Source organism: Acipenser ruthenus, chromosome 6, assembly GCF_902713425.1.
Source record: "Acipenser ruthenus chromosome 6, fAciRut3.2 maternal haplotype, whole genome shotgun sequence".
NCBI classification, from domain to species: Eukaryota; Metazoa; Chordata; class Actinopteri; order Acipenseriformes; family Acipenseridae; genus Acipenser; species Acipenser ruthenus.
Genome location: NC_081194.1, coordinates 47,171,127 through 47,198,271, shown reverse-complemented (window position 1 = coordinate 47,198,271; position 27,145 = coordinate 47,171,127). Strand labels below are relative to the sequence as shown.

Below are 27,145 nucleotides of genomic sequence, written 5' to 3'. Positions count from 1 at the left end.
GATGTGTATTCTTAGGGCCATTAAAGGAACCTTGAACATTTTACAATTGTTTCATATACAACATAATGCTATTAAGTAAACAGTGCAATAAACACGATGTCCTTAGCACATCAAAACGACTAGGCTTAATGTAATCTATTGTACGGCCATTTCTGTGCAGAACCATAATAGGAATCTCATATCACACCTCATATTGTTGTCAATTATTATTTTATTGAAATAGCAAATGGAAATACAATATACAAACGAGTTAAAAAAATAACCCTCAAAACGACAAATCTTTATTTTAAACAGCAGGTGCACGTTAAGAAGTCACCCCACTGAAGGAGCTTAGTCGCTCATTTCTGATTCCCCAGTATGTTATTTTTCTCATCTAGAATAGATAATGCTTTTATCTTTCACTTTTCTCCTCAAGACAAGAGAATTTAAGAAAAGGGTGTGGTCTTCATCGTCCGACCTGCCCATCTCTTGAATATTAAAGAGACGCATGCGTTTACCCCACCCACTTCTACTTGCTGTATAGATGAAGCAGTTTTGTCACTCACAGACGAAGCTGTACTTTGCGCGTGTGTTTTATTGTTGTGTTGCAGCTGATTAGAAAAAAAACAATAAGAACAATAATAATAAAGGCTGCAGAAGAATAAAGCAATAAAAGAAGGCAGGCTGTTTTGCATTTGAAATCGGCGCTCTATTGAAAACTGTTGTTCTCCACTCGTGCATGTTCAAATCGGAGGGGAGTATATTAGAGCCCAGAGTCGGCCAGAGTTTTAGTTTCTAAGAGAACAACAGCAACAGCAGAAGGCATGATTTTAAGACGGAGTTCAGTTCTCGCTGCTTTTTCTTTAAATGCCTTTTTACTATGCTTACGGACCAAGGTACGTGCGGAGTTTCGTGAAAGCCTGCGTATATAGGAATGCACTGTTGTATTGTACCAGCTGTTTTGCAGAAAATTAACCGGTCTGATTTTGCAACAATTGCTAATAAGATCTCTGCATACGGACAGTGATTTTCTTGTAAGCAAGCGTTTTCAGCTGATGGAACTGCTTGCTATCGCAGGATCTGTAAACCTACTGAAACACTGGAAGTCATATTTGTATATTTATTTATTTTGGGGAAATTGCAGCACTTTAAATCTGTTTGACATCTACACAGATGTAACATGAAGCTTTTAAAGTGCAATCTGAACGATAAAGAATAATGCCTTGGAATTCGTGTTTCGGAAATTATGAATTAAGAAGTTAATTGTTCCTTATGTCTTAATCCTTAGTGGGTGTTTTTTGTTGTGTTTATTTATTTTTTGTCTTTTTAGAAGGGGGAGGGTTATGGTTGCTTGTGCAATATCGTGCTTTTTGAGACATTTTTATATATTGCCTAAATGTTGTTTCTTTTAAGGTGCATTTTTAATTGGTTTATAACTTTGACCATTTTGTTTTTAAACAGGTGTCTTTAGCATCGGGGCATTTCGAGTTACAAATCTTGTCGATGCAGAATGTGAATGGTGAATTACAGAACGGGCTCTGCTGCGATGGCTCTCGGAATGCTGGGGATAGCAAATGTATGAGGGATGAATGTGATACTTATTTCAAAGTCTGCTTGAAGGAATACCAGTCCAGAGTTTCTGCAGCAGGGCCTTGCAGCTTTGGATCCGGATCTACCCCTGTCATCGGGGGAAATACATTTTCTTTGAAGCACATCAAGAATAAAGAAAAAGCCAGGATTGTATTGCCTTTCAGCTTTGCTTGGCCGGTGAGTGGATGGTACTCCCTACTTCATTTATTGTTATAAGCATTCTTTATTCAGAATACAGATACACTACCACCATCTTGGTGTTTTTGTACCGCTTAACATTTTGTACTGCAAGTTTTATTATGAAGTTAAAATGTAGCATTTGGCAGAATAGGAGGGCTCAAGTGTGGGACCCGAACTGCCTGGCCCGAACTTGATTTACATATTGACCAATCATCGAGTTGCAAGTAAGGTTCTTCGAAACAGTAGTTTTATTTATCCATGTTGCTGTCAAAACTTGTATGGATTTGATAACGATTTGTGTGCCAATGTAAGTTAGAGGAAAATGTCACGGCGCTGACAACATATGTTTTGACACTGAGGCGGCTACAACTTCCCTTAATTATAAATTAATGAAAAAAAGAGAGTACTTTGCTGTTACAGGGCAAAGTTCAAAAGTTTTTTTTTAACTAGTCATAAACGTATATGAATTAAAAATTGACCTTTGAAAAAAAGGGGAGACTGTCATTTTAATGTGTTTTTGGCACTGTGGAGGCCAGTTTCCCGCTTAATCAACGAGGAATTTAATATCAATGTGAGGTGGTCGGACCATTTGCTGTACCAATGAGGTGAAGGTCTAGTGTGCACTGTTATACCACTTTGAATTTACTTAGCAAAGTGGCTTAATATATATATATATATATATATATATATATATATATATATATATATATATATATATATATATAATATAACCTCTCTTCACGTCTTGCTTCTCTTTTTACTGGTACCTATTTACCATGCAATAGTTGTTTGTGTTTGACATAAGCTATAACGGATACTTGGTATTGTTTTACAAATGTACATGTAAATAGAGGAAACACATTAAAAAAAAAAAAAACAGTGCTTAAGATTTTGCTGTTTTTGTTGTGGTTTATTTATTTATTATTTATTTATTTTTTTATTTATTTATTTATTTATTCATTTTTACAGATAATGTGTCTTTTAAACATCAGAGGTTTAAATTGCATTTTAAGATATTTTGAGTCCGCTCTGTTGCTAAGACACTAGCTTACATTTGGGAAGGATATGGGAATCGGGGATGTTTGCATAACCTTACTGGGGAAATAATATAGTTCCTCAAACAATGGTTAAAGGTGTTGAAGAATCCTATTGTGACAGGTTGAAAAACACCTGTTGCCTACTTTTTAAAGTGTGATAGAATACAGCAGGAGAAAGTGATCCATTTTTAAAAACAAAAGAAAAAAAAAACTGGGTCAATTGTGTCATATTGTTAAGAAAAAGGCGTTTCCCAGAAACTCTTTTGAAATTCCTCCTCTTCTGACCTGCTCCAATATTATTTTACTGAGAGGGTTGTTTTTGAATATTGTCATGTTGCATGCTTCCTTTATCCAGCAATTTTGATTGTAATAAGCAAAGCAAGGTCAGTTGTTTGGTTTTGTTTTGTTGAATGTTTTGAAAATTAAATGTTATTTGGGGAGGCAGGAAAGTATAGTCATGTTACAGCTAAGTAACTGAGTTATTTACAAAATCATTGTTTTCTACTTTTCTGTTGTGCAAGATTTTACATACCCTTGTGATGATGGGTGTGGAGATGGTGAGCTGTAAATTCATTTAAATGATTGGTGGTTTGAACAAGTTGCTAGGGAACAGGGTAACTGACTCTCATAGAAAAGGAACTGATTGTACCAAGAATACTGCACCTGCAGTGACTGGATCAGTTTCAATGAAGTCAAGTATCTTTTCCATTAGAAGCCGTACTTCTCATACTGCATTATAAAAAGCTCTCCAAAAATGCATTTGATTAGAAAATTATTTATATGCTGCCAATAAATTGCATTATTCTTTTTAATATTGCATCATTCATTACTTTGGACATTTTAAAAGAAAGAAAGAACAAAACAAACAAAAAAATCAGACACATCGGTTTGCCAACTGCTTTCAAGAATATTATTTAATATTTATTTTTTATTTTAAAGAGGTTTTGATGCATGCAGTCGGTCAGGTTACAAACTCAGAGCGGGTCAAACCTGGCAGCTGTGATTCCCTGACTTTCATGTTTCTGGTTTCATTTAGTTTATTTATTTTGAAAAATGAGGAGCATTCCATGCAGGGATTCTGCCCACTAAACATCTATTAAGATAGTTCTGCAGAAAGAAAAACTGAAACATTAAGGTCCATGTTGGCATCCTGTCTATAATAGTTGTTTAGGTGTGAAGGCTTTTTATATCATTATTAAAAAGCACAACAAATCCTGAAAAAAAGGCAGATTTCACTAGCTCATTAAATATGTAAGAGCCTGTGTTGAAATGCTTACATCTTAGTTTAAGAAATTAAAGGATGTTTTGTTTCTAAAGTAATTGAGGAAATTAGTGAGACAGATCTACTGTGGTTTTGGGTGGATGGATCTTAATTTACCTGGTCAATAAATCTGTTTTTATTCTCCTTTGTTCTAAAGTTGAATACGGTCTGATCTGGTAAACACAGATCCCAGAGTATATGTAAAAACCACCAAGCCTAAAATTCAGCCATGTGTAGACCTGACAACTACACTTTCATACTTTTTTTGCATGCCCAGTAACATTTCTCTAGTGGTGCTGTTTTATCAATCTGGTACCAGTTTCAGTCAGTAGGGGAAACATGTCACTGTTCTGTGGAAGCCAGAGGTGATGCATGTAGTTTGTTAATATTGGTCATAAATGTTCAGAGTCCTTTACCAGCTCAGCCTGGATTTATGTACTTAAGGTAAGTAAGTGGAGAGGCCTCTTGTTTAGGCTTGGTCTTTGTGAACCTGACTGTTGTGCTTGGCTGGTTACTAGGTATTCCTTCTACGAACCTTGCTTGCCCTGCAGTTAGTGAGTTTATCAATGGATTCTTTAAGCAGGTAGGTGTAGTGTTAGAATCAGTGATTGATAGGCAATTCCTTGTAGTGATTTAATAAAAAGCAATGTTGTATTTGTAAATATAGCAGGTTATCTTCATATAAAAATCCTTATGCAGCTGTGGAAAAAAAAAAAAATCCTGTTGCTGTGTAGATTTTTGGTTTTTAGTTTTGTGTTCGGTTGGTTTGTTCTTCGTACTTTCCGAGTTTAAAAAACATTACGGTCTGGCCACCCAGACAGGAGCAGTCACAGCTAATATTAACCAAGAACAATAGCATGCCCAAACTGACTGCAGCGAGGATTACAGAACATAATGGGCCCCATCCAGAAATAATGCTAATACAGGACGAGCAACAGGAAGCAGCAGTAGACTCAGCAGAGCTCGGCTCCCAGACAAACTATGGCCTTACTTCACATAATGGCAACTTCAGCATATTACATATTCACAGAATACTCATTATTCCAAAAGGCTTGCCAGGTCAGACATCGGCCCAGCTTAATGAATGTTACACACTCCTAGTTTGTATAGTGGTATTTTTGTGTCCATCATTTAGCAACAGCAAGACAGCTGTAACATAGAAAAAGAAAGAAAAAAAGTAGAGCCTTTAGTGTCTGGCTTGGCTGAAAAAGCTTTGAGGAAAACATTTCTGGCAGCTGTGCCTGTAATGATACGTTTGTATTACATACCATCTCTAATGTGGCAATAAAGTGTGAACCGCGTTACTTAGGGCAAAAATCTTATTCTCGTGACTTTCGTTGGAGTTTAAGAATTTCAATTGCAGTTGCTGCTGTAAATATTTACCTCTAAAAAGTGTGGAAAATACAAAACAGCCTTTTGCTTCTTAAAGACTTTATTTTATTATGGCCAATTTGAATTTATGAAAAACAAAAACCCATTTGGATGAACTGGCAAAACTCTGAATTCTTTTCAGATGCTAAGAATTTTTTCATATAGATTATGGTTTGTCATCATTACCAAGACACCCTGGCCATGAGTAAAATAGACTTCACAAGTTTTTTATATTTTTAAACATCTATAAAATTAGCTCAAAGCAGCTCAATCCGACACCGCTCCATTGGCAGTCAATAGAAAATCTTCTCCCGAGCTCTATATCCCACAACCCTTTGCACGCAGCATGACGGAGGTCCCCATAGAGAAGCAGTGCAGTTGAGTATCTGGGTGTAATAGAATATCTCTGATGTAAGTGTGTCAGTATAAAACATCTTAAATTGGGCAGGTATATCGCAACAGTATCGATGTTGTACTGGTGTTGAAAAGTGAGTTAGGACAGAAAGTGGTGTCATATCGGTATATTCTAAACCGATACAAGTGTGAACACATCTTAAGTGTCTCTTTATTTGGTCGTGTCTGACATTTGATCAAGTAATTTGGTTCTGTAGCTTTAAGGAAACGTGAGCTGTATTGACATCTCTTAGAAATGGATACTTTTAAAGATTGAAAAAAAGGGTCATCCCTGACCTGAACATGGGGGGGGAAAAACAAACCTGGATGCGTTAGGTATTCACAACTGATAACCTGACCGTGAATCATGGGGTGTGATTAATTGGACAAACCTGCACTTTTTTATAATATTTTCAGCAGTTAATCTCATAGTTTACAATGTTGGCTTCAGCTTCTACTATCTTTAAGGGGTGTGATCTCTATTTTCTACATATTCTTCTCAAACCTGCTCTGAATAATGACAGTGTTAACGTCTAAGAATATTATAAAGATCTTGTCTCTTATTATATTGAAAAATAATATTCACAAATTAGCTGCAATTAAATGGCGGTATTCTTAATATATTAATTTACAGGTTGCTGATTAATAGCCCTATGACAGGAGGCACTAGGTACTTGTCCAGGCTTGCCCAAATTTGCTTGTGTTTTGAAGTATTTTCCCACAGTTATCAGTAAGTGAAACTATAGGCATCATTCCAACACAATGTCTGTAACAAAATAGATGTTGGGTCATGATTACGTGCTGTGTGGAGGCATGAGAAAGCAAGCTTGTACTGATTTATGGGTACCGTGTTGCGCATACACCTGGCAGCTGTTTACCTTTCTATAAAGCTCTTATTTGTTTCTGTAAATTGGCTGTGTAAGAAGTGCTCATTACAGCATTGTTGAAAAGGTTAATTTGCAGAATGGCATTACAAGAATATTTACTACAGTATGTAGAACAAAGGAGTGAAATGTAACATTATAAATAACTTACAAAATGCTGAGGCAGTTCCTACACAACAAAAAGGCTTTCCAGGTATGAGGTCTGTTTATCTAGGTGGGAAGAGATAAAAACAGCTGGATACTTTCCAAGAACAATGGTAGGGGTCTGATTAAAACAGAGGACAACATTATTGTATATCATTATTGGGAATTTCATTGTTCCCATTGGGGGGCTAGTATGCTTGTAAATGTGACAAGTAGGTGTTCAGTGAGTCCTTGGTGGTTGAATTGAAATCTCCCTTTCCCTTGCTGAGGTTTATAACTTATTTGGACTGTTATCAGATACTTGTGAGAGCAGTGATGGCCTTAAGATAGACAAAGCATTTCAATGAGGTGATGAAATAAAGAAAACCTGATATTACACTGCTGAGGTGTGCTTCAACTATCTCTAAATAGCCCTGGATATGTCCCTTACAATTACAGACTATGCATATTTTGTTTTAGAGTCACCGTTTGGGATTGCATTTCGCTCCTCGGCATATGAACACAGCACAGTCCTGAGATGAAGACAACCACAAGTGTCTAAACCATAATGAGCTCTGAGAATGCATGTAGACTTACAGGATGGCTTGTCATATAATTATCAGTCTTTGCAGAAGATTTACAAGTGTTCATCAGTGCCTGGTAATACATTCTTGTAGAAAAAACATTTTCATTTGATGACACATTTGTTTCATTTTATTCCACAGAGGTCCTACACTTTGATTGTCGAAGCCCTGGATTTCAACAATGACACAAACAACGGTAAGTAATGTGTTGATTTTTGTTTTTATATTTGAATGGAAGTTTAAGAATTCTATTAAAAAAAACAAAGTATTTTTCTTTGTAATCCAGGCTCTTTCACTCTCTCTGTAGAGAGTTAGAAAGCCTGTTCTTTCTTAGATCAGTTACATTTCGCAGTCCCAACAGAAATGTTACACACTCCGGGAATGCCCATTTTTAACCTCGGAGCAACTCTGGTTAGACAAGGCTGGAAGTTTATTTTTCCGTTCTTCTCCCAACTGGAGATTATTCCCTGTGTTAAAGAGTTTGCGTTGACAGATGGGGCTCTTGCAGGAGGAAGGAAAGAGAGAGTGTGTGTTTGGGGGCGTAGTGGTTGGGTTGGGGGGGCATGCCTTACTTCGTTATGAAAATGTTTTTATATGGTTGATGGCTAATAGCAGGTGCTAGCTAGGGTCATTGTCGTACATGGCCTCTAGCAGACGTTACAAGCCCAGCTGTGTATTATGAAATGTGCAGACATAATATTTGCAGTGGACTCCAAAAGACACGCAATTCTGTGAAATTATAAAATCTATGAAATATGACACATTGGTGAGAGAGTGGGGCAGTGTCATCTCATTTTCATTGTGTGGCTTGTTGTAAATTACAAATTACAATGTATTTTAACTGAGTAAGCAATTCCTTTTAAAAATTATTGCAATATTGTTGTATGTTTTTATATCTTGCATCTCTTGCAGATCCACACAGTCTTACGTGTGAAAAGCTTAACATACTGCAGCTTCAAAGATTTTATCTTTGAAACCACCATGACAAAAGAAAGCAATTTTAATAGATTACGATAAAAAAAGTGTTGTGTCATATTGCCCACATTGTGATGTATTTATGTAGCTAAGGTAGGACATTTTAATGTTAAAAAAACATTGTTGGTTTATGGAAAAGTCTGGGCACTTTGTAATTAACAGTAAACCCCAGAACAAAAAAAGTTTTCATAATAAAAATGCAGGGATCTGCAGAGCAGGGACACTTTTCTTGAATTGAAGCATTAAGTCCTACTGATAATGCACTTTACCAGTGTTAAGCTGAGATCAAAGAAATTTAAGATATGACCACTTCTCAGGGTTGTTGATTATGAAGTAACAGTTTGCTGTCAGATTCGTCCTTTTTCTAGAGGTACTGGGATATTTTGGATGGCTTTTTATGTATCTTCACCCTACAGTCAAGTGCTGCTGGCAGCAGGTCATAAGGTAGCGGCAGTTTGTTGCAGTCACACCGTCCAGACACAGAGTGAAATACCACAGTTGTATATAGTATTCCAGACTAATGTGAAATATTATTTCAGACTATAATTTAAACGTTCTGCTTTTAAGAAACCAGAAAACAGCAGCTATTAATAGATTTGCTTTTCTTTTTTTGTTTGACTATGTAAGATGTACACATTCTGAACACTGAAAACCTTTGAGAAGAGCTAGGGAATCCACATTGAAGAACTAAAGCCTGTTTTGCTCAAATCCTGCAGTTTGTTTAGATTGAGGGCCCATTAAGGGTTGTAATTCAAGATCTAAATTTATGTTAGTTCACACAGTGTTTCTTCGCCAAATTTGAAATGAGATAATTTATATCAATTTCATGTCAAATGTCTACATCTTTGCCATCTAGGAGGGCATTTTACTGTTAACACCTCAACCTCAGAAGCAGCAAGCACTTGACATTTCAGGTCTATCCTGTAAAGTTTCTCTCAATACCAGAACATAGCAATGAGCCAGCAGTCTACGCAGCAGCCTGGTGTTGCTACTCTGTAATTTATGGTAACTGCGGTTCTGTTTTGAATTTAGGAAATGAAAGGCATGGCCTTTGAAGATTGTAATATTAGACCTGAAACAGCATTCACTGATTAAACCTACGTGATTGAAGAGAACTGAAGCTTATAAAATCAGTTTCTTTTTTCAACCACTCTTAATTACATTTATTTGTTGAACCTTTTTAACTGGTTCTTAAGCTAGCTAGAAGAGAAGCGTGTGTGTTTTTTTAAAAGGAAATTTATGTAACTTTTGCCTCAGAGAGGGTAGTAAATTATTTTTAAGAACAATCCAAAATAAAAATAGTATCTGCTGCATAGTTGTTGATCGTTCAAATTGTATTTTTTTTTGGTTTCTTGTTTACTGAACAGATGCTGGAGTGGATATGATTGAGAAGGATGTCCACTCGGGTATGATCAACCCAAATCGTCAGTGGCAAACACTAAAACGCAACGGCCCTGTCGGCCAGTTTGAGTACCAAATTCGAGTAACTTGTGATGAGCACTACTATGGCTTTGGATGCAACAAGTTTTGTCGGCCAAGGGATGCATTTTTTGGGCACTATACCTGTGATCAAAATGGCAACAAAACCTGCTTGGAGGGCTGGTCAGGACCGGATTGCAATACAGGTACAGTAATAACGCATAATCATACAAATGCTGAATATTGACAGCTGAAGTTTTGCAGTATATTTAGAATTTAGAACAGTGTGTGACTTGTAAAGTGGGGGAGGGGAAGGAATGCAGAGTTTGGTGCAGAAAAAAATGTTCAATTAATTGACTTTGCAACAACAGTATAAAAATATTGGTAATCTACCTTCTTCCCTTTTGACACTAGGCCTTAGACCAGCATATTTTATGCATGTTGCCTATTTATAGTTCTATTGTTAGAAGATGAATTGGTGGATTTGCAATCGCAATGTACCACCTACACAGTCTGCTTCCAGCAGAACGATAGCAGAGCTCAGATAAGTCTTGGATTTGGTAGGATTACTGCACTGGTTAGGGATTAAAACATTCCCACGAGTTAAGAGATGTCGGCAACTGACAACATGCTGACTCTTGTTGTCTTGTTTCTCATTATTTCCAGCTATGTGCCGTCAGGGCTGCAGCAACGAACATGGCATCTGTAAGCATCCTGGAGAGTGCAGGTAAACGGCTTAGTAACATTATAACATATATTAACAAATGTATCAAAGGATTAACCCCAGACAACAATTTGTATTTAACCCTTTCAAAGTTAAGAGTGATGTTGTTCCTGCTGGGGAGTTTGCACACTTTTCTGTCTTTCTCTGTTTCTGCTTCAGCAGGATAACTATTGCATTATAATGGTTCATGTGATCATGATGAATATTCTGTGGCTGTAACATCACGTCCAACCCTCCCCCTCCTTTCATAGTCAATAAATGGGCAGAAGTCAAACATTTTTCAAAAGGGGATTAGTAAGATCTCTCGGTCCCTTTGCTGTTGTGAGCCAGGCTGTGAGTGCTGAGAGGTTAATAGCTGGGATGGAATCTTGTCAGCAGACACTGATGAATGCAAAGTTTTTCTGCCATGCTTTGAAGTTGTTTCCATTCTGGCCAAGAAACAATGGAAAACAGAACTCATAGATGTACCCAAGGCAATTTAACAATTAGCATGGTGGAACTCGGTATTAATACTTAACAATACTTTGCTGCTGCTAGTCATCTTTAGATTGTCGGCTACCTAAAAAGGGACGTCAGAATGATGGGAATTTAATGTAATATCAAGTTTCAAGTACAATTGAACATATTTACATGTGACTTTGAGGCATTTCATTTGTTTTGGGTTTGTACATTTATTTCTTTATTTTCTAAAGTGCATAAACACTTCTAATTTCAAACTGTGATTTAAAAATCAGCTTTATTGTGATGAGCAATTGCAAATTGGTTATAGCACTATTCAGCCTGGATGCAGTCCAGCTGAGTGAATCAGATGCAGAGATTTATATCGGCTGAGCCCAACAACAATGATTTGTGTAGTTGACATCAGAATAAACATGACCTCTGGGGGTAGCTACATCTTACTCAGAAGAACAGGCTTTGTTACTAGGTTTTAGACACTCTTCTAAAGCTCACCTCCTACTTGCTGTCCAGACACGCACTGGTGCTCATATTTACTTAAGGTGCAACTTTCCCACACGTCATTTGCATGGATCCACAGGGGTTGAGTATTGTCTGCAATAGCATACGTGCTGTTTAGTTTTTTGTTAGAAAAATGAATTGCATACAGCATTCGACAGCTTTTAAGTGACTCTCTCTCTCTATCTCTCTCTCTCTCTCTCTCTCTCTCTCTCTCTCTCTCTCTCTCTCTCTCTCTCTCTCTCTCTCTCTCTCTCTCTCTCTCTCTCTCTCTCTCTCTCTCTATATATATATATATATATATATATATATATATATATATATATATATATATATATGAGCCAGCTGCCTAGAGATAACAATGCAATATGATTTTATATGAATTCAATGCTTTCTGTATCTTAATCTGTAAGGAAACTTTTTTAAATCCCACATGACCCAGCATTTCTGCCATATCCTTTTTTTGGCTTCGTGCCAATTTTTTTTTTCTTTGTGCTCTTTAAGCTGGGTTATACTGACAAGACTAGAGATGCTTATGATTCATCAACCTAGTCAGATTTCTTATGAGCACTTTATTATGAATGTTATTGAAAAAACCCAAAAAAACCCCAAACAACTACTTGACTGTAATTTCTGAGTCTTACAGTTTACTTCCAGCGTTCCAAAATGGTCATGTTGTCTGTTTCTTTGGTAGGAAACAATATGATTGTGTATAGTGTTAATAGTATTCTGCCACATTAAATGTCCATACAAAAATGACTGGTATAAAGGGAAAATATGAGGGTATCTTTAAAGCCACCTATCAAAATAAAAATGACTGCAAACTTAACCTTCACACAAAGGCACAAAAGCTCTATTGTTATTCTCAGTTCCACAGAACTGTTTCTTTACCTAATCTAATAGTTTTTGCATAATGTGGCATATAAGCTTCTGATTCAGAATATTGTCATTTATTAGAAATGCAGTTGCAGCTTGGTTAATATTGTTTTCTGTTGGTTGCTTGGCTATTGTCTGCAGTGGACTTTCCAATTTATAGTCCAATCTGACAAGTCCTGACAATGATTTATTGTGGACACCCACCCTTTCTTTCTCAGTTGTTAGTGATAGAATAGTGTAGTATTGTGCTTCATGACACCATGCTGGTTCTCCAAGAACAGTCAGTCTTTTGTGCAAAATTGGCTTGAGACCCTGGCAGAGCTGTTTTATTTTGTTTTATAGAAAACAACAAACTATCAGGATTCACATTATAAGAGCTAAGGTTTGAGGATGTTAAGCTGTGAATGTACAGGAACCAAAAATACTAAAGTTTGAATTTCTTTACAGGTGCCTCTATGGTTGGCAAGGGCAGTATTGTGATAAGTGCATTCCGCATCCTGGATGTGTCCATGGCACTTGCATTGAACCATGGCAATGTCTCTGTGAAACCAACTGGGGCGGTCAGCTTTGTGACAAAGGTACTAATCTCCTTAATTCTTTGCTGTAAAATTAAAGGTAGAGTAAGATAATCGTATAATAGTTCCACGATTTTGTTTGAAATGCCTTTATTATTTTTTAATCAGCTATGTATCAATCATGATTTTTTTTTTTTCTCAGACCTTAACTATTGTGGAACTCATCAACCTTGTTTGAATGGCGGAACCTGTAGCAATACAGGACCTGACAAATACCAGTGTTCCTGCCCTGAAGGCTATTTCGGAATCACCTGCGAAAAGGGTATGTCCTTTAAAATAAAAAGGGTCTCCAAAAGTGGAATTGGTCTCCATTTTTCTGATCATAGAATATATTTATATTATATAGATAAAAAGGAAAAAAACAGGATAATGTACAGTAGGGTTGGGACAATTTACAATCACTTGGTATTAATGAGTACGTGCAGTGTATTAGAGCAGCCGCCACTTCTGCCCTAACGATGACCCAGAAAATGAGAAAATAGCAGGTAGGCTGTTTTTTTGCAGCCACACATACACTGTAAACTATTCTATGTACATTTAAAATTGATTTATTATTTCGTTATTGTGTACAGTATATGTAAGGTACTGTATGGTATCATGGCTTGTTAGTGCAGCAACATTAACTATTTTGTTTTTTGTGTGCTATTAAGTAGTTGGGTAAAAAGAAAGTGTGCTAAATTCCTTTAGTTTCAACTTAAAATAATATTTTATTATTTCTGAATTCTACAGTGATGTGTACAGTGAAGACATGATGTATTTTGTGTGTTACCATTATTATTTACAATAGCCTATAGGCTAAAGTAAAATGCACTGGGTATTCATTTGATTGTACTATTTGTATACTGTACAGTCATTCTTAATGTAATGTGTACAAAGAACACATTGCAGAAATGGTATTTTACCGATAAGGAAAATACATTTTAAAATAAATTGTACAGTGTAAGTGTAGTTTACATGTTGATGTGAACATATATATTACAGAACGAATGAAACAAAGAGTGAGCATGTGAACAGCTGATGCTCTCCGTTCCAGTGTGAATTTCAATTTTTGTTTTTGCTGATTCAGCACACATTTTTATTTGTTTTGGTTGGTTTGTTTACAGTTCGGCTTGGTGAAAATACTTTAGTCAATTGATTTTTTTTTTTTAAACTGATGCCCTTCAGTTTGACAACTTTATTACCTTGGTATTACACACATTGTTTACTGAGATAGTGTTGTTGCCCTTTCCTTAGAGTGTAATGCTCTGGAGAGGTGGAGGGGGAGGGGGGTTAATGCCTTTTGTCAATCAAACAGGCTTTAGGAACAGAGAGCTGTGCCTTCAAAGTCTGCCACTTTCTCAAGGATACAATGTTGACACATATCTGGAATTCCCAGATAAATGAACCATTAGTGCTTGTTTGTAAACCCCTAATTAATTTCTGTAGGAATCCATACCAGTGTTGAAATTTGTTAATGATGAAACCCCAGCACAGTCTGGAGTAAGTCATGGCGCATTGATCAGGTCAACTTTAACATGAAAGATGAATTCCTGCCTATGTGAAATCACAGACAGCTAATGAAAATACAATAGGATTTGCACTTTATTCTTCTCTGGTTAGATTATATGAAGCTTAGGTGTTCCAAAACGGGCATGGCAGGGAGCTGTTACTGAGAATTGTAGTAAAGAAAGCAAGAAAATAAGGGAGGGAGAACTACTGCACTTTGTAAAACTTGTATTTTTTTTTTACCTTTCCAGCGGAACATGCTTGTCTCTCAGATCCCTGCTCTAACGGAGGAAGTTGTGTAGAAACCAGTTTTGGATATGAGTGCCAATGTACCCCTGGCTGGTCTGGGCCGTCCTGCAAGACCAGTAAGTGTTTTTATTTGGCTACACATTATTGAAAAATACATTTAATGAATTAATTTTACACATTATTACGATTTATACACGTAACCTTATTACAACTGTAAGTCTCCCTGGATAAGGGTGTCAGCTAAGAAATAATAATAATAATAATAATAATAATAATAATAATAATAATAATAATAATAATAATAATAATACGATTTTAAACACAACCCCCCCCCCCTTTTTTCTTTCTTTTTTTTTTTTTTTTTTTTTAACACAGATATTGACGACTGTGCCCATAACCCCTGTAATCATGGAGGAACTTGCCAAGATCTGCTTAACGGATTTAAATGTGTTTGCCCACCACAATGGACTGGAAAAACATGTTTGATAGGTATCCTATCTATCTTGCATTTTTTGTGTTTTCCCCAACTGTCTAGCTGCTAGCTATATATCTTCTATTTGTTTACTTTAATATATCATAGTGTAATTGTTAACAAATGTTGAGCAATATTGCAAATGTGCTGTAACATTACACAGTGTCAGCCAGCAAAATTAGAACAACAAACACAGGGCCAGGAATGTAATAAGCCCTTTTCTACTCTGGGTTCCTGTGGGAAAGACGCAACACCTTCTCAGTCATGTCAACTCCTCCAGAGAAAGGAGGGTACAGCTGGGTTTCAAAACTCAGATGATCTCATAAGGAATGAGCTGTCTGCATTCTTGCTGTTTCCTTTTTAATCTGACCGAGTGCAGTACCCAGAGTCATGACGCTCATTGGAGATGCTTGAACAACTCTCTTTACAATTTAATCCCATTATTCTTATTTTACCTCATGAGATCCTTATTTTACTACTTAAAGTCATAATTAACTGAATTAATTTAGTAATTTGGTTTTAAGATGTGTTTTCCCACCACAATCAACTTTGAATACTGTCTTGCTAAGTACTTTTGACAACCACTAAAGTCTGCTACAGTTACAAATTAAATAAGGATTGACAGACATTTTAGAGAAGTGTTTAATCACATGTTTGAAGATCTACTTTTCTTTTTATTTTAATGTTTTACCTGAAGATGCCAATGAATGTGATGGCAATCCTTGCGTGAATGCCAACTCTTGCCGCAACCTGATTGGTGGATACTTTTGTGAATGTATGCCAGGATGGAATGGCCAAAACTGTGATACCAGTGAGTGCCCTATATCTTAATATGCATAACAATGTTGGTCAAACTGAATGGCATGCAGGCTTAATGTTTCTACGGTGCTCAAAGCCTCTACGGCAAGTTAATCTGCAACTAAAGTATCGAGCTGAGGAACTGGTGTTTTTAGAAAGGGAGTAGACAGTCTGGAATGAAAATATACAATTCTATCAAACTCATTAGTCCACAGCAAGCTAGATTCTGATAACTTGGTTAAAACAATCATGTGAAGTTTCACTAACTACACTGGGAGAATGGCTGATGTTTCCCACCCATTATAATAAGCTTATCTAAAGGAAAGCATACAGGAAATCTGACAACTTTATCTAGGCAGAGCTAGGGAGTCTTGAATTATGTCTATGTAATTGAAAAGTGTATTGCCTTTTTACAATCAGATATGTGAATTTGTGAATTGTTCCTTGTTACAGATATTAATGAATGTCATGGGCAGTGCCAGAATGGTGGAACCTGCAGGGTAGGTTTTGTTAACTGTGGCCTTTTTGTTTTTCTTTTCTGTCCTTTTGATTTTGCAGCTGTTTAAAAATAGCAACTGTTAACATATGGCTGCATCACTTTTACTTTCAAACACCGAAAATGTGCATAATTAAGTTGTTGTGTTCTTTAGCAATGGTGGAAAAAATCTTGGTCTGCGGCAGATTGAATTACTATAAGCATTCCTTCCCTGTTTGATTGCCAGGGAAATCTTAATTATTTTGGACCCTTTATGTTGATCTTTTATAATGCTTCTTTTTTTTTTCTTTCAGGATTTGGTTAATGGCTATCATTGTGTCTGCCCACCCGGCTATGCAGGAGAGCTGTGTGAGAAAGACGTCAATGAATGTGCAAGCAACCCTTGTCTGAATGGAGGTCGCTGCCAGGATGAAGTCAATGGATTCCAATGTCTGTGTCTTGCTGGTTTCTCTGGAAACCTGTGTCAGGTGAGTGTTGGTAAAATTCATACGTTAGATATCGGGACCTCTTACCAGGGAATTTTCTTTTTAACTGTACACTAAATACCTGGTACTCAGTCAGCCGTAGTTTAAAACCAGAGATTTTTGTGCTAAAGAGGTTCTTATGGAAAACTAATTTCCATTCAACATGCTGCAGGCAGTGCTGATTGCAAAACAGCTACACTCAGAAAAACAGTAATGTTTATTTACACCTAACTGGCAGTTTCTATGGAGATTAAATTTGCAATTGTGCCAGTTAGACAGTTTTCACTGTAATATTACAACCTTTTAATTGTTGTTTTCAGTTGGATATAGATTATTGTGAACCAAACCCTTGTCAGAATGGAGCACAATGTTACAACCTGGCAACAGACTATTTCTGTAGCTGCCCTGAAGACTATGAAGGAAAAAACTGCTCACATTTAAAAGACCATTGCCGCACTACACCATGTGAAGGTATGTTTCTTTTCTTCTCTGGTTCTAGCAAATTTATCTTTAAAATAATTCAATTTAAATAACTAACAAATCCTATTCTGTTGACCTGAAAGCATTCCACATTTTTATTGCATACCATGTGAGATTGAGTAATGGAATATCTCATTGTTAGACCAATTTAAAGATCTCAAGGGGATCGTTAGTTTGAAAGGTGTATATAGTTTCAGTTTAATTTCTACTTCCAGTGCCTCTGCATAGAGCCTCTAGAGAAATACCTAAAAAAAAAAAAAAAAAAAAAGACATTTTGCTAAATCTAAGAAATCTGGCTATATGTTAGCAACTCTGTGTGTGTTCTTCCTTATTACTTGGTGGGCTTCCCTTTCTGTGTTATGTGAACAACAGACTGGAGGTCAGATCAACCACAGCAGCGGGTAGTTTGCTTAAAACTTGGCATAGATTTATGGCTGAAATCTTAAGTTTTCTTCCTAAGCTACTAGGGATATATATATAGACACACCTTAAAATGTTTAACACACTTTTTTTTCAGTAATTGACAGCTGCACTGTTGCAGTAGCCTCTAACAACACACCTGAAGGGGTCCGTTACATCTCCTCAAATGTATGTGGGCCGCATGGAAGATGCAAGAGTCAGACAGGGGGCAAATTTACCTGTGACTGCAAGGAAGGCTTTACTGGAACTTACTGCCATGAGAGTAAGATTCATGTATTTGTTTTATTAGGAGAATACAACCTGATGTTGAGTTTGCTCGTGGCCTTCTTCATTACACTCGAAACCTTCAAGTTTGCTGTAGGTTTTTAAATGTTTCCTTGAAAGATGCAGATTGGTGTAACCTTGGCCTTGAGGAAGTTTTGTCTAATCTTCAGGACGTCCCTGAAAAACACCACCCAGTTACATGCAGAACACACACTAATTTATCTAGAAGCTGGGTAATTTGGGCATTATTGTAGTTTTTGTAAATGAAGCTTGTTTCAAGCAAGGAGAGTGTTTCAGCATTAAGATGAATAACTTCCCAGCTAGTCAATGTGGAAGTTGTTTAATGGCCTCCGACTGAGCCAAGAAGTCTGCATTTCCATTTGTGGTTTTGGTTACAAAGTGAAGGGGAATGTGGAACTATTTATTGTTCATGTGTGAGCTAAAAGTACTGTAATGTAAATATATAAATACAATTTAAGGCATTAATATCGGTTTTTGATAATTGTACAAACAGTCTGTTGAACCTCTGCATCATCTGTATTGTTTTAACGCTGCATCTAAACATTTTTCTAAATCCTTTTGCAGACATCAACGATTGTGAAAGTAATCCTTGCAAAAATGGTGGCACATGCATTGACAAAGTGAGCATTTACCAGTGCATCTGTGGTGATGGCTGGGAAGGAGTTCACTGCGAGACCAGTAAGTTGTTTGTTTTAATCCCTTTTAAAACATAGATAGGTTCAGATTTTTTGTGATTAGAATCAGCCCATATTCCAATTAATTTGAAAGTCACTCTTAATGACATTATGCAGTTAACTTGCTAACACTGTAATATTGTGTGATCATTTTTCTAAAGATTGATCTTTGTGTGCATGTGGTGCAAAACTGGTTTTAAAATATTTAGCTAAGCATTGTTTTTCATTTCAGACATCAATGACTGCAGCGTGAAACCTTGCCACAATGGAGGCACATGTCGAGACTTGGTTAACGATTTTTACTGTGAATGCAAGAATGGGTGGAAGGGGAAAACATGCCACTCCCGTAAGTGCTGATTTAGATTTTTTTTTTTCCTTTATTTTTTTTCCACTGAATATGTTCTGATGATTCTAACAGCAGTTAATTTATTACAGGTGAAAGCCAGTGCGATGAAGCTACATGCAACAATGGTGGAACTTGCTATGATGAGGGAGACACCTTTAAGTGTATGTGTCCACTAGGGTTGGAAGGTGCTACCTGCAACATAGGTATGCTATAATTCAGAAATATGTAGTAATGTTTCTCTTGTAAATATGTATGATGTTTTGAACCAGAACATTAAAAATGAAAAACTTCAATTTTCAGCAAAAAACAGCAGCTGCCTGCCAAACCCCTGCGAGAATGGTGGCACCTGTGTAGTGAGCGGAGATTCCTTCACTTGTGTATGCAAAGAAGGCTGGGAAGGGGCTACTTGCACACAGAGTAAGTACATTGTTCAAACCTGACTCAAATCAAAAACATGGAATTGGAACCAGAAGTTGAACTGGTTTTCCAGAAGACTTAACCATCACCTGAGCCCATGTCTCTAAGGCACTCTGTGTGATAGTCTGGACCCGGGTATGAGAAAGTTGCAAATTAGATAAGTGAAGACAGATGTTATCTTGCTTTCTGTACATTCTTGGCCAAAGAGCGACGTGTCTGCTTCCACTCATGTCTTCCTGTTACTTGCTTTACAAGGATTTCTTCCTGTGTACATATGTTTAAAAATGTATTTAGCAATGTTTATGATAAAAACCTGGAAGCAATTAAAGAGGGCAATGTAATATATTTTGCAAACAGTATATAATAATAAGTAACTACATCTTTGGCACCACAAACTTGCCCATGACTCAACCATTACATTCACTCAGAACATTGTTGTAACCTGGTTTTATGCTGCTTGTTCTGTGTTTTAAATTATAACTTTCTGTTTTACAGATACCAACGACTGCAACCCACATCCCTGGTAAGTAATTTCAACATATATTGTTACACAGTAATTTGTTGTTGGGGAGTATAAGCCTAGAAATAACAGCATTTGTAGAGTACTTTATTCCAGTGACTTAATGAATATAGTAGAACACTGTGACTGAACTTTTGAAACTCACATTATTTTCCTATTACTTTCCAGCTACAACAGTGGAACTTGCGTGGATGGAGACAACTGGTACCGATGTGAATGTGCCCCAGGCTTTGCTGGCCCAGACTGCCGGATAAGTAAGTAATAAAATGTAGCATAGCTTGATCCTTCTTAATGCTCATTAAATTGAGCTGTGTCAAAAAATATAGCTAAATCATATTTAAGTCAATCTTGTCATAAGTTTGACTTTTCGTTGTTCAATTATAGAAGCTTTACTTTTCTAAGTACTGACAAAAATACATTTAACAATTACAAGATCAAAGATGCTGAGTTATTTTCAGTTTTAAGTTAGTCAGGAACATTTAGAAGAGGCTATACGATGGCAGATTTCTTACCAACACCAGTGCCTTTTTAATTATTTTCAGCATGATGATCCACCTATAAATATGTAACATGGAGCACAATATCCTCATTGTCTGTAGTTTGTAATCCACCCTGAGCGCCTGAGGTAGTTTGTGCTCATTCCCATTAAATTGGTGTTGCAGAAGCAGTTGCATACTTAAATGTCAGCACTGATGCATAAATGCAAAACAACTTTCACCTGAATAACCTGTTGAATGTTAACAAATCTATAGTCTGAATACATAATTTTCAACTGCACAACAATATGTATGTGAAGTAAAGTTTGTGTTTTTGCCCTTGATGATATGACATTAAACACAGCATTATTAATAGTGTTGGTCTGTATCTGATTACACTGGGCAAGAATACTTGTGAAACCTTTTTTTTTCCGCCAAAAAGAAACCCAAGGAATAACCATATCTGAAATGATCTTTTTTTTTTTTTTTGTCCAGATATCAATGAATGCCAGTCTTCTCCTTGTGCATTTGGATCTACTTGTGTGGATGAAATTAATAGTTACCGCTGCATCTGCCCACCTGGTCGTAGCGGCCCAAGATGTCAAGAAGGTAGTGCATTGTTAATACACTTTTGACTCCTTGTCATATTCCATGTCTTGTGCCTTAGGTGTCTGTGCTCCAATTATTAAGCTGCTAAAAGTGCTCACCCCTTGGTGTGTTTGAGATCTGATAATGAGGTACTTCTTCCTGTGCCATCAGTTACTTGTCCCATAAAGAGGAAGTAATGGGGTTCCTAAAAATATAGCGTTACACGTCCCCACGTGTTGCTACAACTGTTTAAATAATGTACCTGTCATTTTTCTTTTCATTGTTAACATCCTGACAACTTTTTACACTTAAAACTTTAAAATCTGTTTTCAAAGCTCTTTTCAAAATGTCCGCTCTAGTGCGCTGATAGTGTAAGGGTTATTGCCCACATTGTCAAACAGGTAGCAAAGCAGTAACGATCTATGATGTGGTCCGGAAAATTGCTCTTCCTGCAGTGATATAGAGGACAGATCTCAGATCGCAGTGCACTAGAGTGGCTATTTTGAAAAAGAGCTTTGAAGCAGACTTTAAAGTTATAAGTGTAAAAAGTTGCCAGGATGTTAACAATGAAAAGAAAAATTACAGGTATGTTATTTAAATATTTGTAGGAAGACTTGGGGACTTATAACACTGTATTCTTTCAGAACCCCACTACTTACTCTTTAGACTATTGCATACCTTTTGGAATTTCTTCCCAATTTGTAAGAATCAAGTTTTAAAAAAAAACCAATGCAATAAAACCTTGTTGCTTTTCCTTGAGTTAGGATGCTATCTCTGTATTTTGGTCCTTTTCAAGAAGTGTTTTTGGATTATTTTCCATAAATGAAGCTTAAAATAAAGTAGTACTGTGTTAAGGCCATTTGATCCTGACCATGTGTTTTAATAGGAAAATGTTTTTCTTTTTCTTGTTAGTTACAGGAAGGCCTTGTATCGCCGATGGTCGTGTCCCATCAGATGGCTCCAGATGGGAGGAAGACTGCAATACATGCCAGTGCCTAAATGGAAAAGTCACATGTACAAAGGTACATAAAGCTTATATTTATTCTTTATTTCTTTCTAAAATGTTATCCAGTTTATAATGTACATTTCTTTTAAGTACAAATCTTTTAAAATGTTGCTTTGCCTTCTTGTAGGTGTGGTGTGGTCCTAAATCTTGTCAAGTGCACAGTAAGGGTCTCAATGAGTGCCCTGCTGGACAAACCTGCATTGCGATAAAGGATGACCACTGCTTTGTGCCTCCTTGTGCTGGACTGGGTGAATGCTGGCCTTCCAATCAGCCACCAGTTAAAACCAAATGCCATCCCAGGTCCAATTTCTTAGACGACAGCTGTGCAAATATCACTTTCACATTTAATAAGGAGATGATGCCACCAGTAAGTCACTCTTATGAAGGCATATCCTGGTTTGATTTTATAATCTTTTTTTGTTGTACCTGCTTAAATTCAGATAACAATTTAAGTTAACCTTTTAAAGCTTAGATCTTGAGTGCAATTTGTGTTAGTACAGTTGTTAGCATGATACAATATTAAACACATTTATTGTAACCTGTTAAGAAGCTTATTAAAATGTTGAAAATTACAAATACTGTATTTTTAAAACTTTTTCAGTATTCTGATTTATCTTGTATGTTTTGTTCTAGGGGCTCACCACAGAACATATCTGCAATGAGCTGAGGCACCTTTATGTTGTGAAGAACCTTTCCTTGGAATATTCTGTCTACATGGCCTGTGAACCCTCACCTTCTGCTAATAATGAAATTCATGTGGCAATAGTATGTATATTTTAATTTAAGAAATGTTTTCTCTTCAAATATTGTAATTCTATTTATTGTACAGCGGGGTGACTGGAAACCTCTGACAGTGTCTAAATAGATTTTTTTTTCTTTTAAGTCCACAGACATCCAGAGACAGGACAGGAATCCAATTAAAGACATAACTGATAAAATTATTGATCTCGTCAGTAAACGTGACGGAAACAACACTATTATTGGAGGTATTGCTGAAGTTCGTGTACAGAGGCGAGAACCAGTGAATAAGACTGGTAAGAAGCTTTATTATTATTATTATTATTATTATTATTACTTCTTCACTGAAGTGAAATTGTTACACTATACATTTCTGTGCATATTTAATAAACCAAGGGGAGGTTTCCAAACCTGTTTTATTAATGAATTATTACCATAGAATTTTAGACTTAAAGTTGTTTTAGCTGAATAATATTTGATTGATTTTGGTAAATGGATTATATACAACATAATTGAGGAGGAAATTCTCAAAAATGTATCAGTATCTTGTGTGCAAGTGAAAGTATTTGTCCTTTTTTATAAAAGAACAGATTTTGAAACGTCTGGTAAAATATCAGCAGGGAACAAAGTTTCTTAAGTTTGAACTTTTATCTGCGTTACATCAGAGTTTGATGATAAAATATTAATGCAAATGTTAATTATTGCTTACTTTTTTTTTTCAAACAGATTATTTGGTGCCATTGCTAAGCTCTGTTTTCATTGTCATTTGGATCCTTGCCTTGGTCACAGCCTTCTTGTGGTGCATGCGTAGACGAAGAAAGCAGAGCAGTCACACGCACGCAGCAACCGAGGACAACACAACAAACAATGTACGCGAACAACTCAACCAAATCAAAAACCCCATCGAGAAGCACGCGGCGAGCAGTGTCTCCATTAAAGAATTTGAAAACAAAAACTCAATAATTGCCAAAATTAGGACGCATAATTCAGAAGTAGAAGAAGACATAGATAAACACCAGAAGACAAGATTTACCAAACAGCCAGCATACACACTGGTCGACAGAGAAGACAAAACTCCACACACCAGTCCCACAAAAAATCCAAACTGCACAAATAAACAAGATAACAGAGACTTGGAAACGGCACAGAGCTTAAATCGGATGGAATATATCGTATAGCAGACAGCAGAGCCATTCACTATCGGTGACGGCTGAGTTTGAAGTTCTTAAACTGGTGTGTAATATTTGAGTCTAAAGTTATTATTTGCATAGAATCCCTGTGTTAATTTAAGTTTTGACAAGCTGGCTTACACTGGCAATGATAATTGCTGTGGTTGGCTGGAATACCAAGTGCTGCATTTCACATCTATGCAAAACTAGTTTAAAGTGCCCTCTTATAAATCCAGTTACAGATGTATATGATTGATATGCTTTAAAAGTATTTATGAACCGAATAGACATTCCTCTAGTGTAAGGTTTTGCAAAATGTTTGCAAATAGTCTATATTTGTTTTTTGTAGTTGAATTTTGGCATTTATATGGGCTTTTTTTTATTGTGAATGAACAACTAGTTCTGTATTTGAAAGTGCCTTTCCAGCTCAAAACCACAGCAGCCATCAAGAAAAAATTATTTATTATTTTTATTATATATATATATTTGTTTTTTTGTTGGGAAGGTGAAAAATGTCAGCATTGCTGCCAAAATGAAGAATTTAAAGTATCAAACTAGAACTTTGTATAGATATGTAAATATGATTCTTTTTTTTTAATTAATCACTGTGTATATTTGATTTTATTAACTTAATAATCAAGAGCCTTAAAATACCATTCCTTTTTATTTATATGTATTGTTTAGATTTGAAGGTTTTGATAGCTTTGTAAGCTTACAGCTTCTTTATTTTTGATGACAATTTTGTGTTTCATGTTGCCTAAATGCCAAAAGTGTTCTAAAAAGAATCGTTTATTTTTTAACAATAGAATGGGCATTTATGCCTGAGCTGTTTTTGTACAACGTCAGATGTTTGGAACAATTTCTATAGTATAATTTTTGCCAGGACACTTTGTGTAAGTACTTACTAAGGCATGTGAAAAAAAATCATATAAGTATAATTTTGCTGCTTTGGGTTTAGAAAACTGAGCGACAGACGTGTCTGACCAAAAAAAACAAAAAAAAAACAAAAAAAAACAAAAAAAAACAAAAAAAAACTTTAAGGGAACAAAATATTATCTGTAGGTAAATGGTTTCATGTTAAATTAGTGCAGTTTAGAAGAACGCACAGCAATTTGTTTTTAAATGTTGCCGTCCCTCTCCCCCCTCCCCCACTCTATAAAGAACCAGATGCAGATATGAATTTTTTTCTTTGTTTTTTAATCTACTGGTTTAAAATGAAAAATTGTAAAAAGCTGACACTGAATACTTAAACAGTTAAATTCCTATTGAGATCAATGTAGAATCGCCACACGTTACACTGCTTGCCTAACTGAGGAATAGGTGCTTCTGCAGTGCTTTTTTTTTTTTTTTTTTTTTTAAGGCTCTTTTAGCATGTTAATCTCATTCGTTAACCCTTGAGATCATGGAGATACCTTGTGTATTTTTACTTTAGTGTTACAAACTTAAGAATGAATTTGACGTGTTGTTCCTGCCAATATTTTTTTGAAAGTAATATTTATTAAATATTTTGTATGAAAAGAGGATCCAGTTTTGTTTTGAATTTATTTACCATCCGTTTGCTGTATAATATAATGGACAACAATTTAAACTCTCCATCCAGTGTCATGTTGAAGAAAGGATAAATTCCTCAATTTGTTAATGGTCAGAAAACATGAAGCCAGTGACAAAATACTGTGTCGTACAAATGGATATCCACCTGTACATTTGACAACTGTTTTATATTTCACTTTTTTGTTACTTTATCCCAATTAGTCTACTTTGGCATGTTTGTAGCCAGTCAATTATTGTGGTTCCACAGAACCTGATCAGCACTAGTCTACCTCATCGTTGTCTGTAAACCTGAGCTATAGGTCAAATAAAAATAATGACACATACATACATACATACAAGTGTATAAGTAAACTACTATAATGGAAGGCATAGAACTATCGAACCCCTGCAGAATGTATGTTGGCTAGTCATAAGACGTACCAGGTTGCTCATACTGCAATATAGAATCTTGTCTTTCAAACATAACTACATTAAACAGAAGTGTGAAATGCCAATCCTGCCTAACGGAATTATCAAGAAGAGAAAAAGTTCCCCAAAATGTGCCATATTTAAAATTACGCACATGACATTATGTTAAACTCCAGCTGTAATGTTTTATTTAGCCAATAAAATCCACATAATATTTTTACTTCTATCATAAATACCAAACTATGGCTATGGTTTACACAATACTTTGTATTGACAGAGTGTCATCTTCTATGGTTTGGCTGCTATAAAATTTGGAAAGTGAAGCAACATTTAAATTTAATAATAAAAAAATGAAATTTTCTGATTGTTGAAAATCTAATATAAGCTAAATAAACTGAACGTAAGGGTTTTGTTATGTGCCCAATCTAAACCGGCGGCAATATTTATCACTAAATTCAAATAACTAAGAATGGATTTATAAAGGGGTGGGGCTGGGTAGTGAAGTTAAGTCTATCCAGCCAGAAGTCTCTAGAATTTGTGAGTATCACTTGATGTGCAGATGAAATAAGAAAGTTCATTCCAGCAATATTTTTTGAAAAGGCAAGAAAAACTAGTGTGCTATTGATCTTCTACAAGCTTAGATTTGGCAAAAATCTACAGATTACAATTAATGTCACCATCTTCAAATTCCTCTGGTCATAATAATATGATTGTCTTTTACAAACCAAACCAAGGTGGCTACATTTGTACTTGGAGTCGTTATAAATATGTCTGTGTTGCTTTACAACCAGATTTTAAATGCAGAACTTACAAAAAATGTAATGCCATTGTCACAAATCATTTACACCAGTGCTAAGAACACAAAACTACCCCTCACAAAACTGAACTCCTACATCCCCCTTTGTTTTTTCTTGCAAGTTATGTAACATCAGCCGTTAGGTTTTACTTTTACAAATGTGTAAATGAGACCCTACATGTACAGCAAGGACTACAAAATATCTGTATCCTGTTGAAAAATGTGATAGTAAATGTAACTGTATTGTAGACGAAACCACCAAGATCCAGTACACTTCTTTTCTTTTGATCATGGCTATATTAACCAACTGAAATTCCAAAACCACCAAGATTCAGGATATGGTGTCTTCCTTTAGACATGATGTGTAATGTCAGCCACTATC

The 27,145-nt window shown here is 36.0% G+C and overlaps 1 protein-coding gene across 1 annotated transcript; it reads left to right on the top strand.

Moving 5' to 3' along the window:
* The first annotated feature begins 520 nt into the window (after positions 1–520).
* LOC117411305 (protein jagged-1b-like) lies at positions 521–25,529 on the top strand. The gene is made up of 26 exons (XM_034018604.3): positions 521–875; positions 1,441–1,746; positions 7,544–7,598; positions 9,745–10,002; positions 10,463–10,523; positions 12,798–12,928; positions 13,068–13,187; positions 14,662–14,775; positions 15,035–15,148; positions 15,829–15,942; positions 16,383–16,429; positions 16,719–16,892; positions 17,210–17,360; positions 17,887–18,051; positions 18,639–18,752; positions 18,981–19,094; positions 19,184–19,297; positions 19,395–19,511; positions 20,007–20,034; positions 20,200–20,285; positions 21,003–21,116; positions 22,008–22,117; positions 22,229–22,468; positions 22,735–22,866; positions 22,985–23,135; positions 23,566–25,529. Exons 1-26 carry the CDS (start codon positions 804–806, stop codon positions 24,015–24,017), a joined length of 3,654 nt encoding a protein of 1,217 aa, XP_033874495.3. The 5' UTR covers positions 521–803; the 3' UTR covers positions 24,018–25,529.
* Positions 25,530–27,145: the final 1,616 nt, after the last annotated feature.

Coding starts and splice junctions, on each gene's coding strand:
- LOC117411305 (XM_034018604.3), top strand. CDS start 804: ATGATTTTAAGACGGAGTTCAGTTCTCGCTGCTTTTTCTTTAAATGCC. Junction 10,524..12,797: donor AAGCATCCTGGAGAGTGCAG/GTAAACGGCTTA, acceptor ATTTCTTTACAG/GTGCCTCTATGGTTGGCAAG. Junction 21,117..22,007: donor CGGCCCAAGATGTCAAGAAG/GTAGTGCATTGT, acceptor TTTTCTTGTTAG/TTACAGGAAGGCCTTGTATC.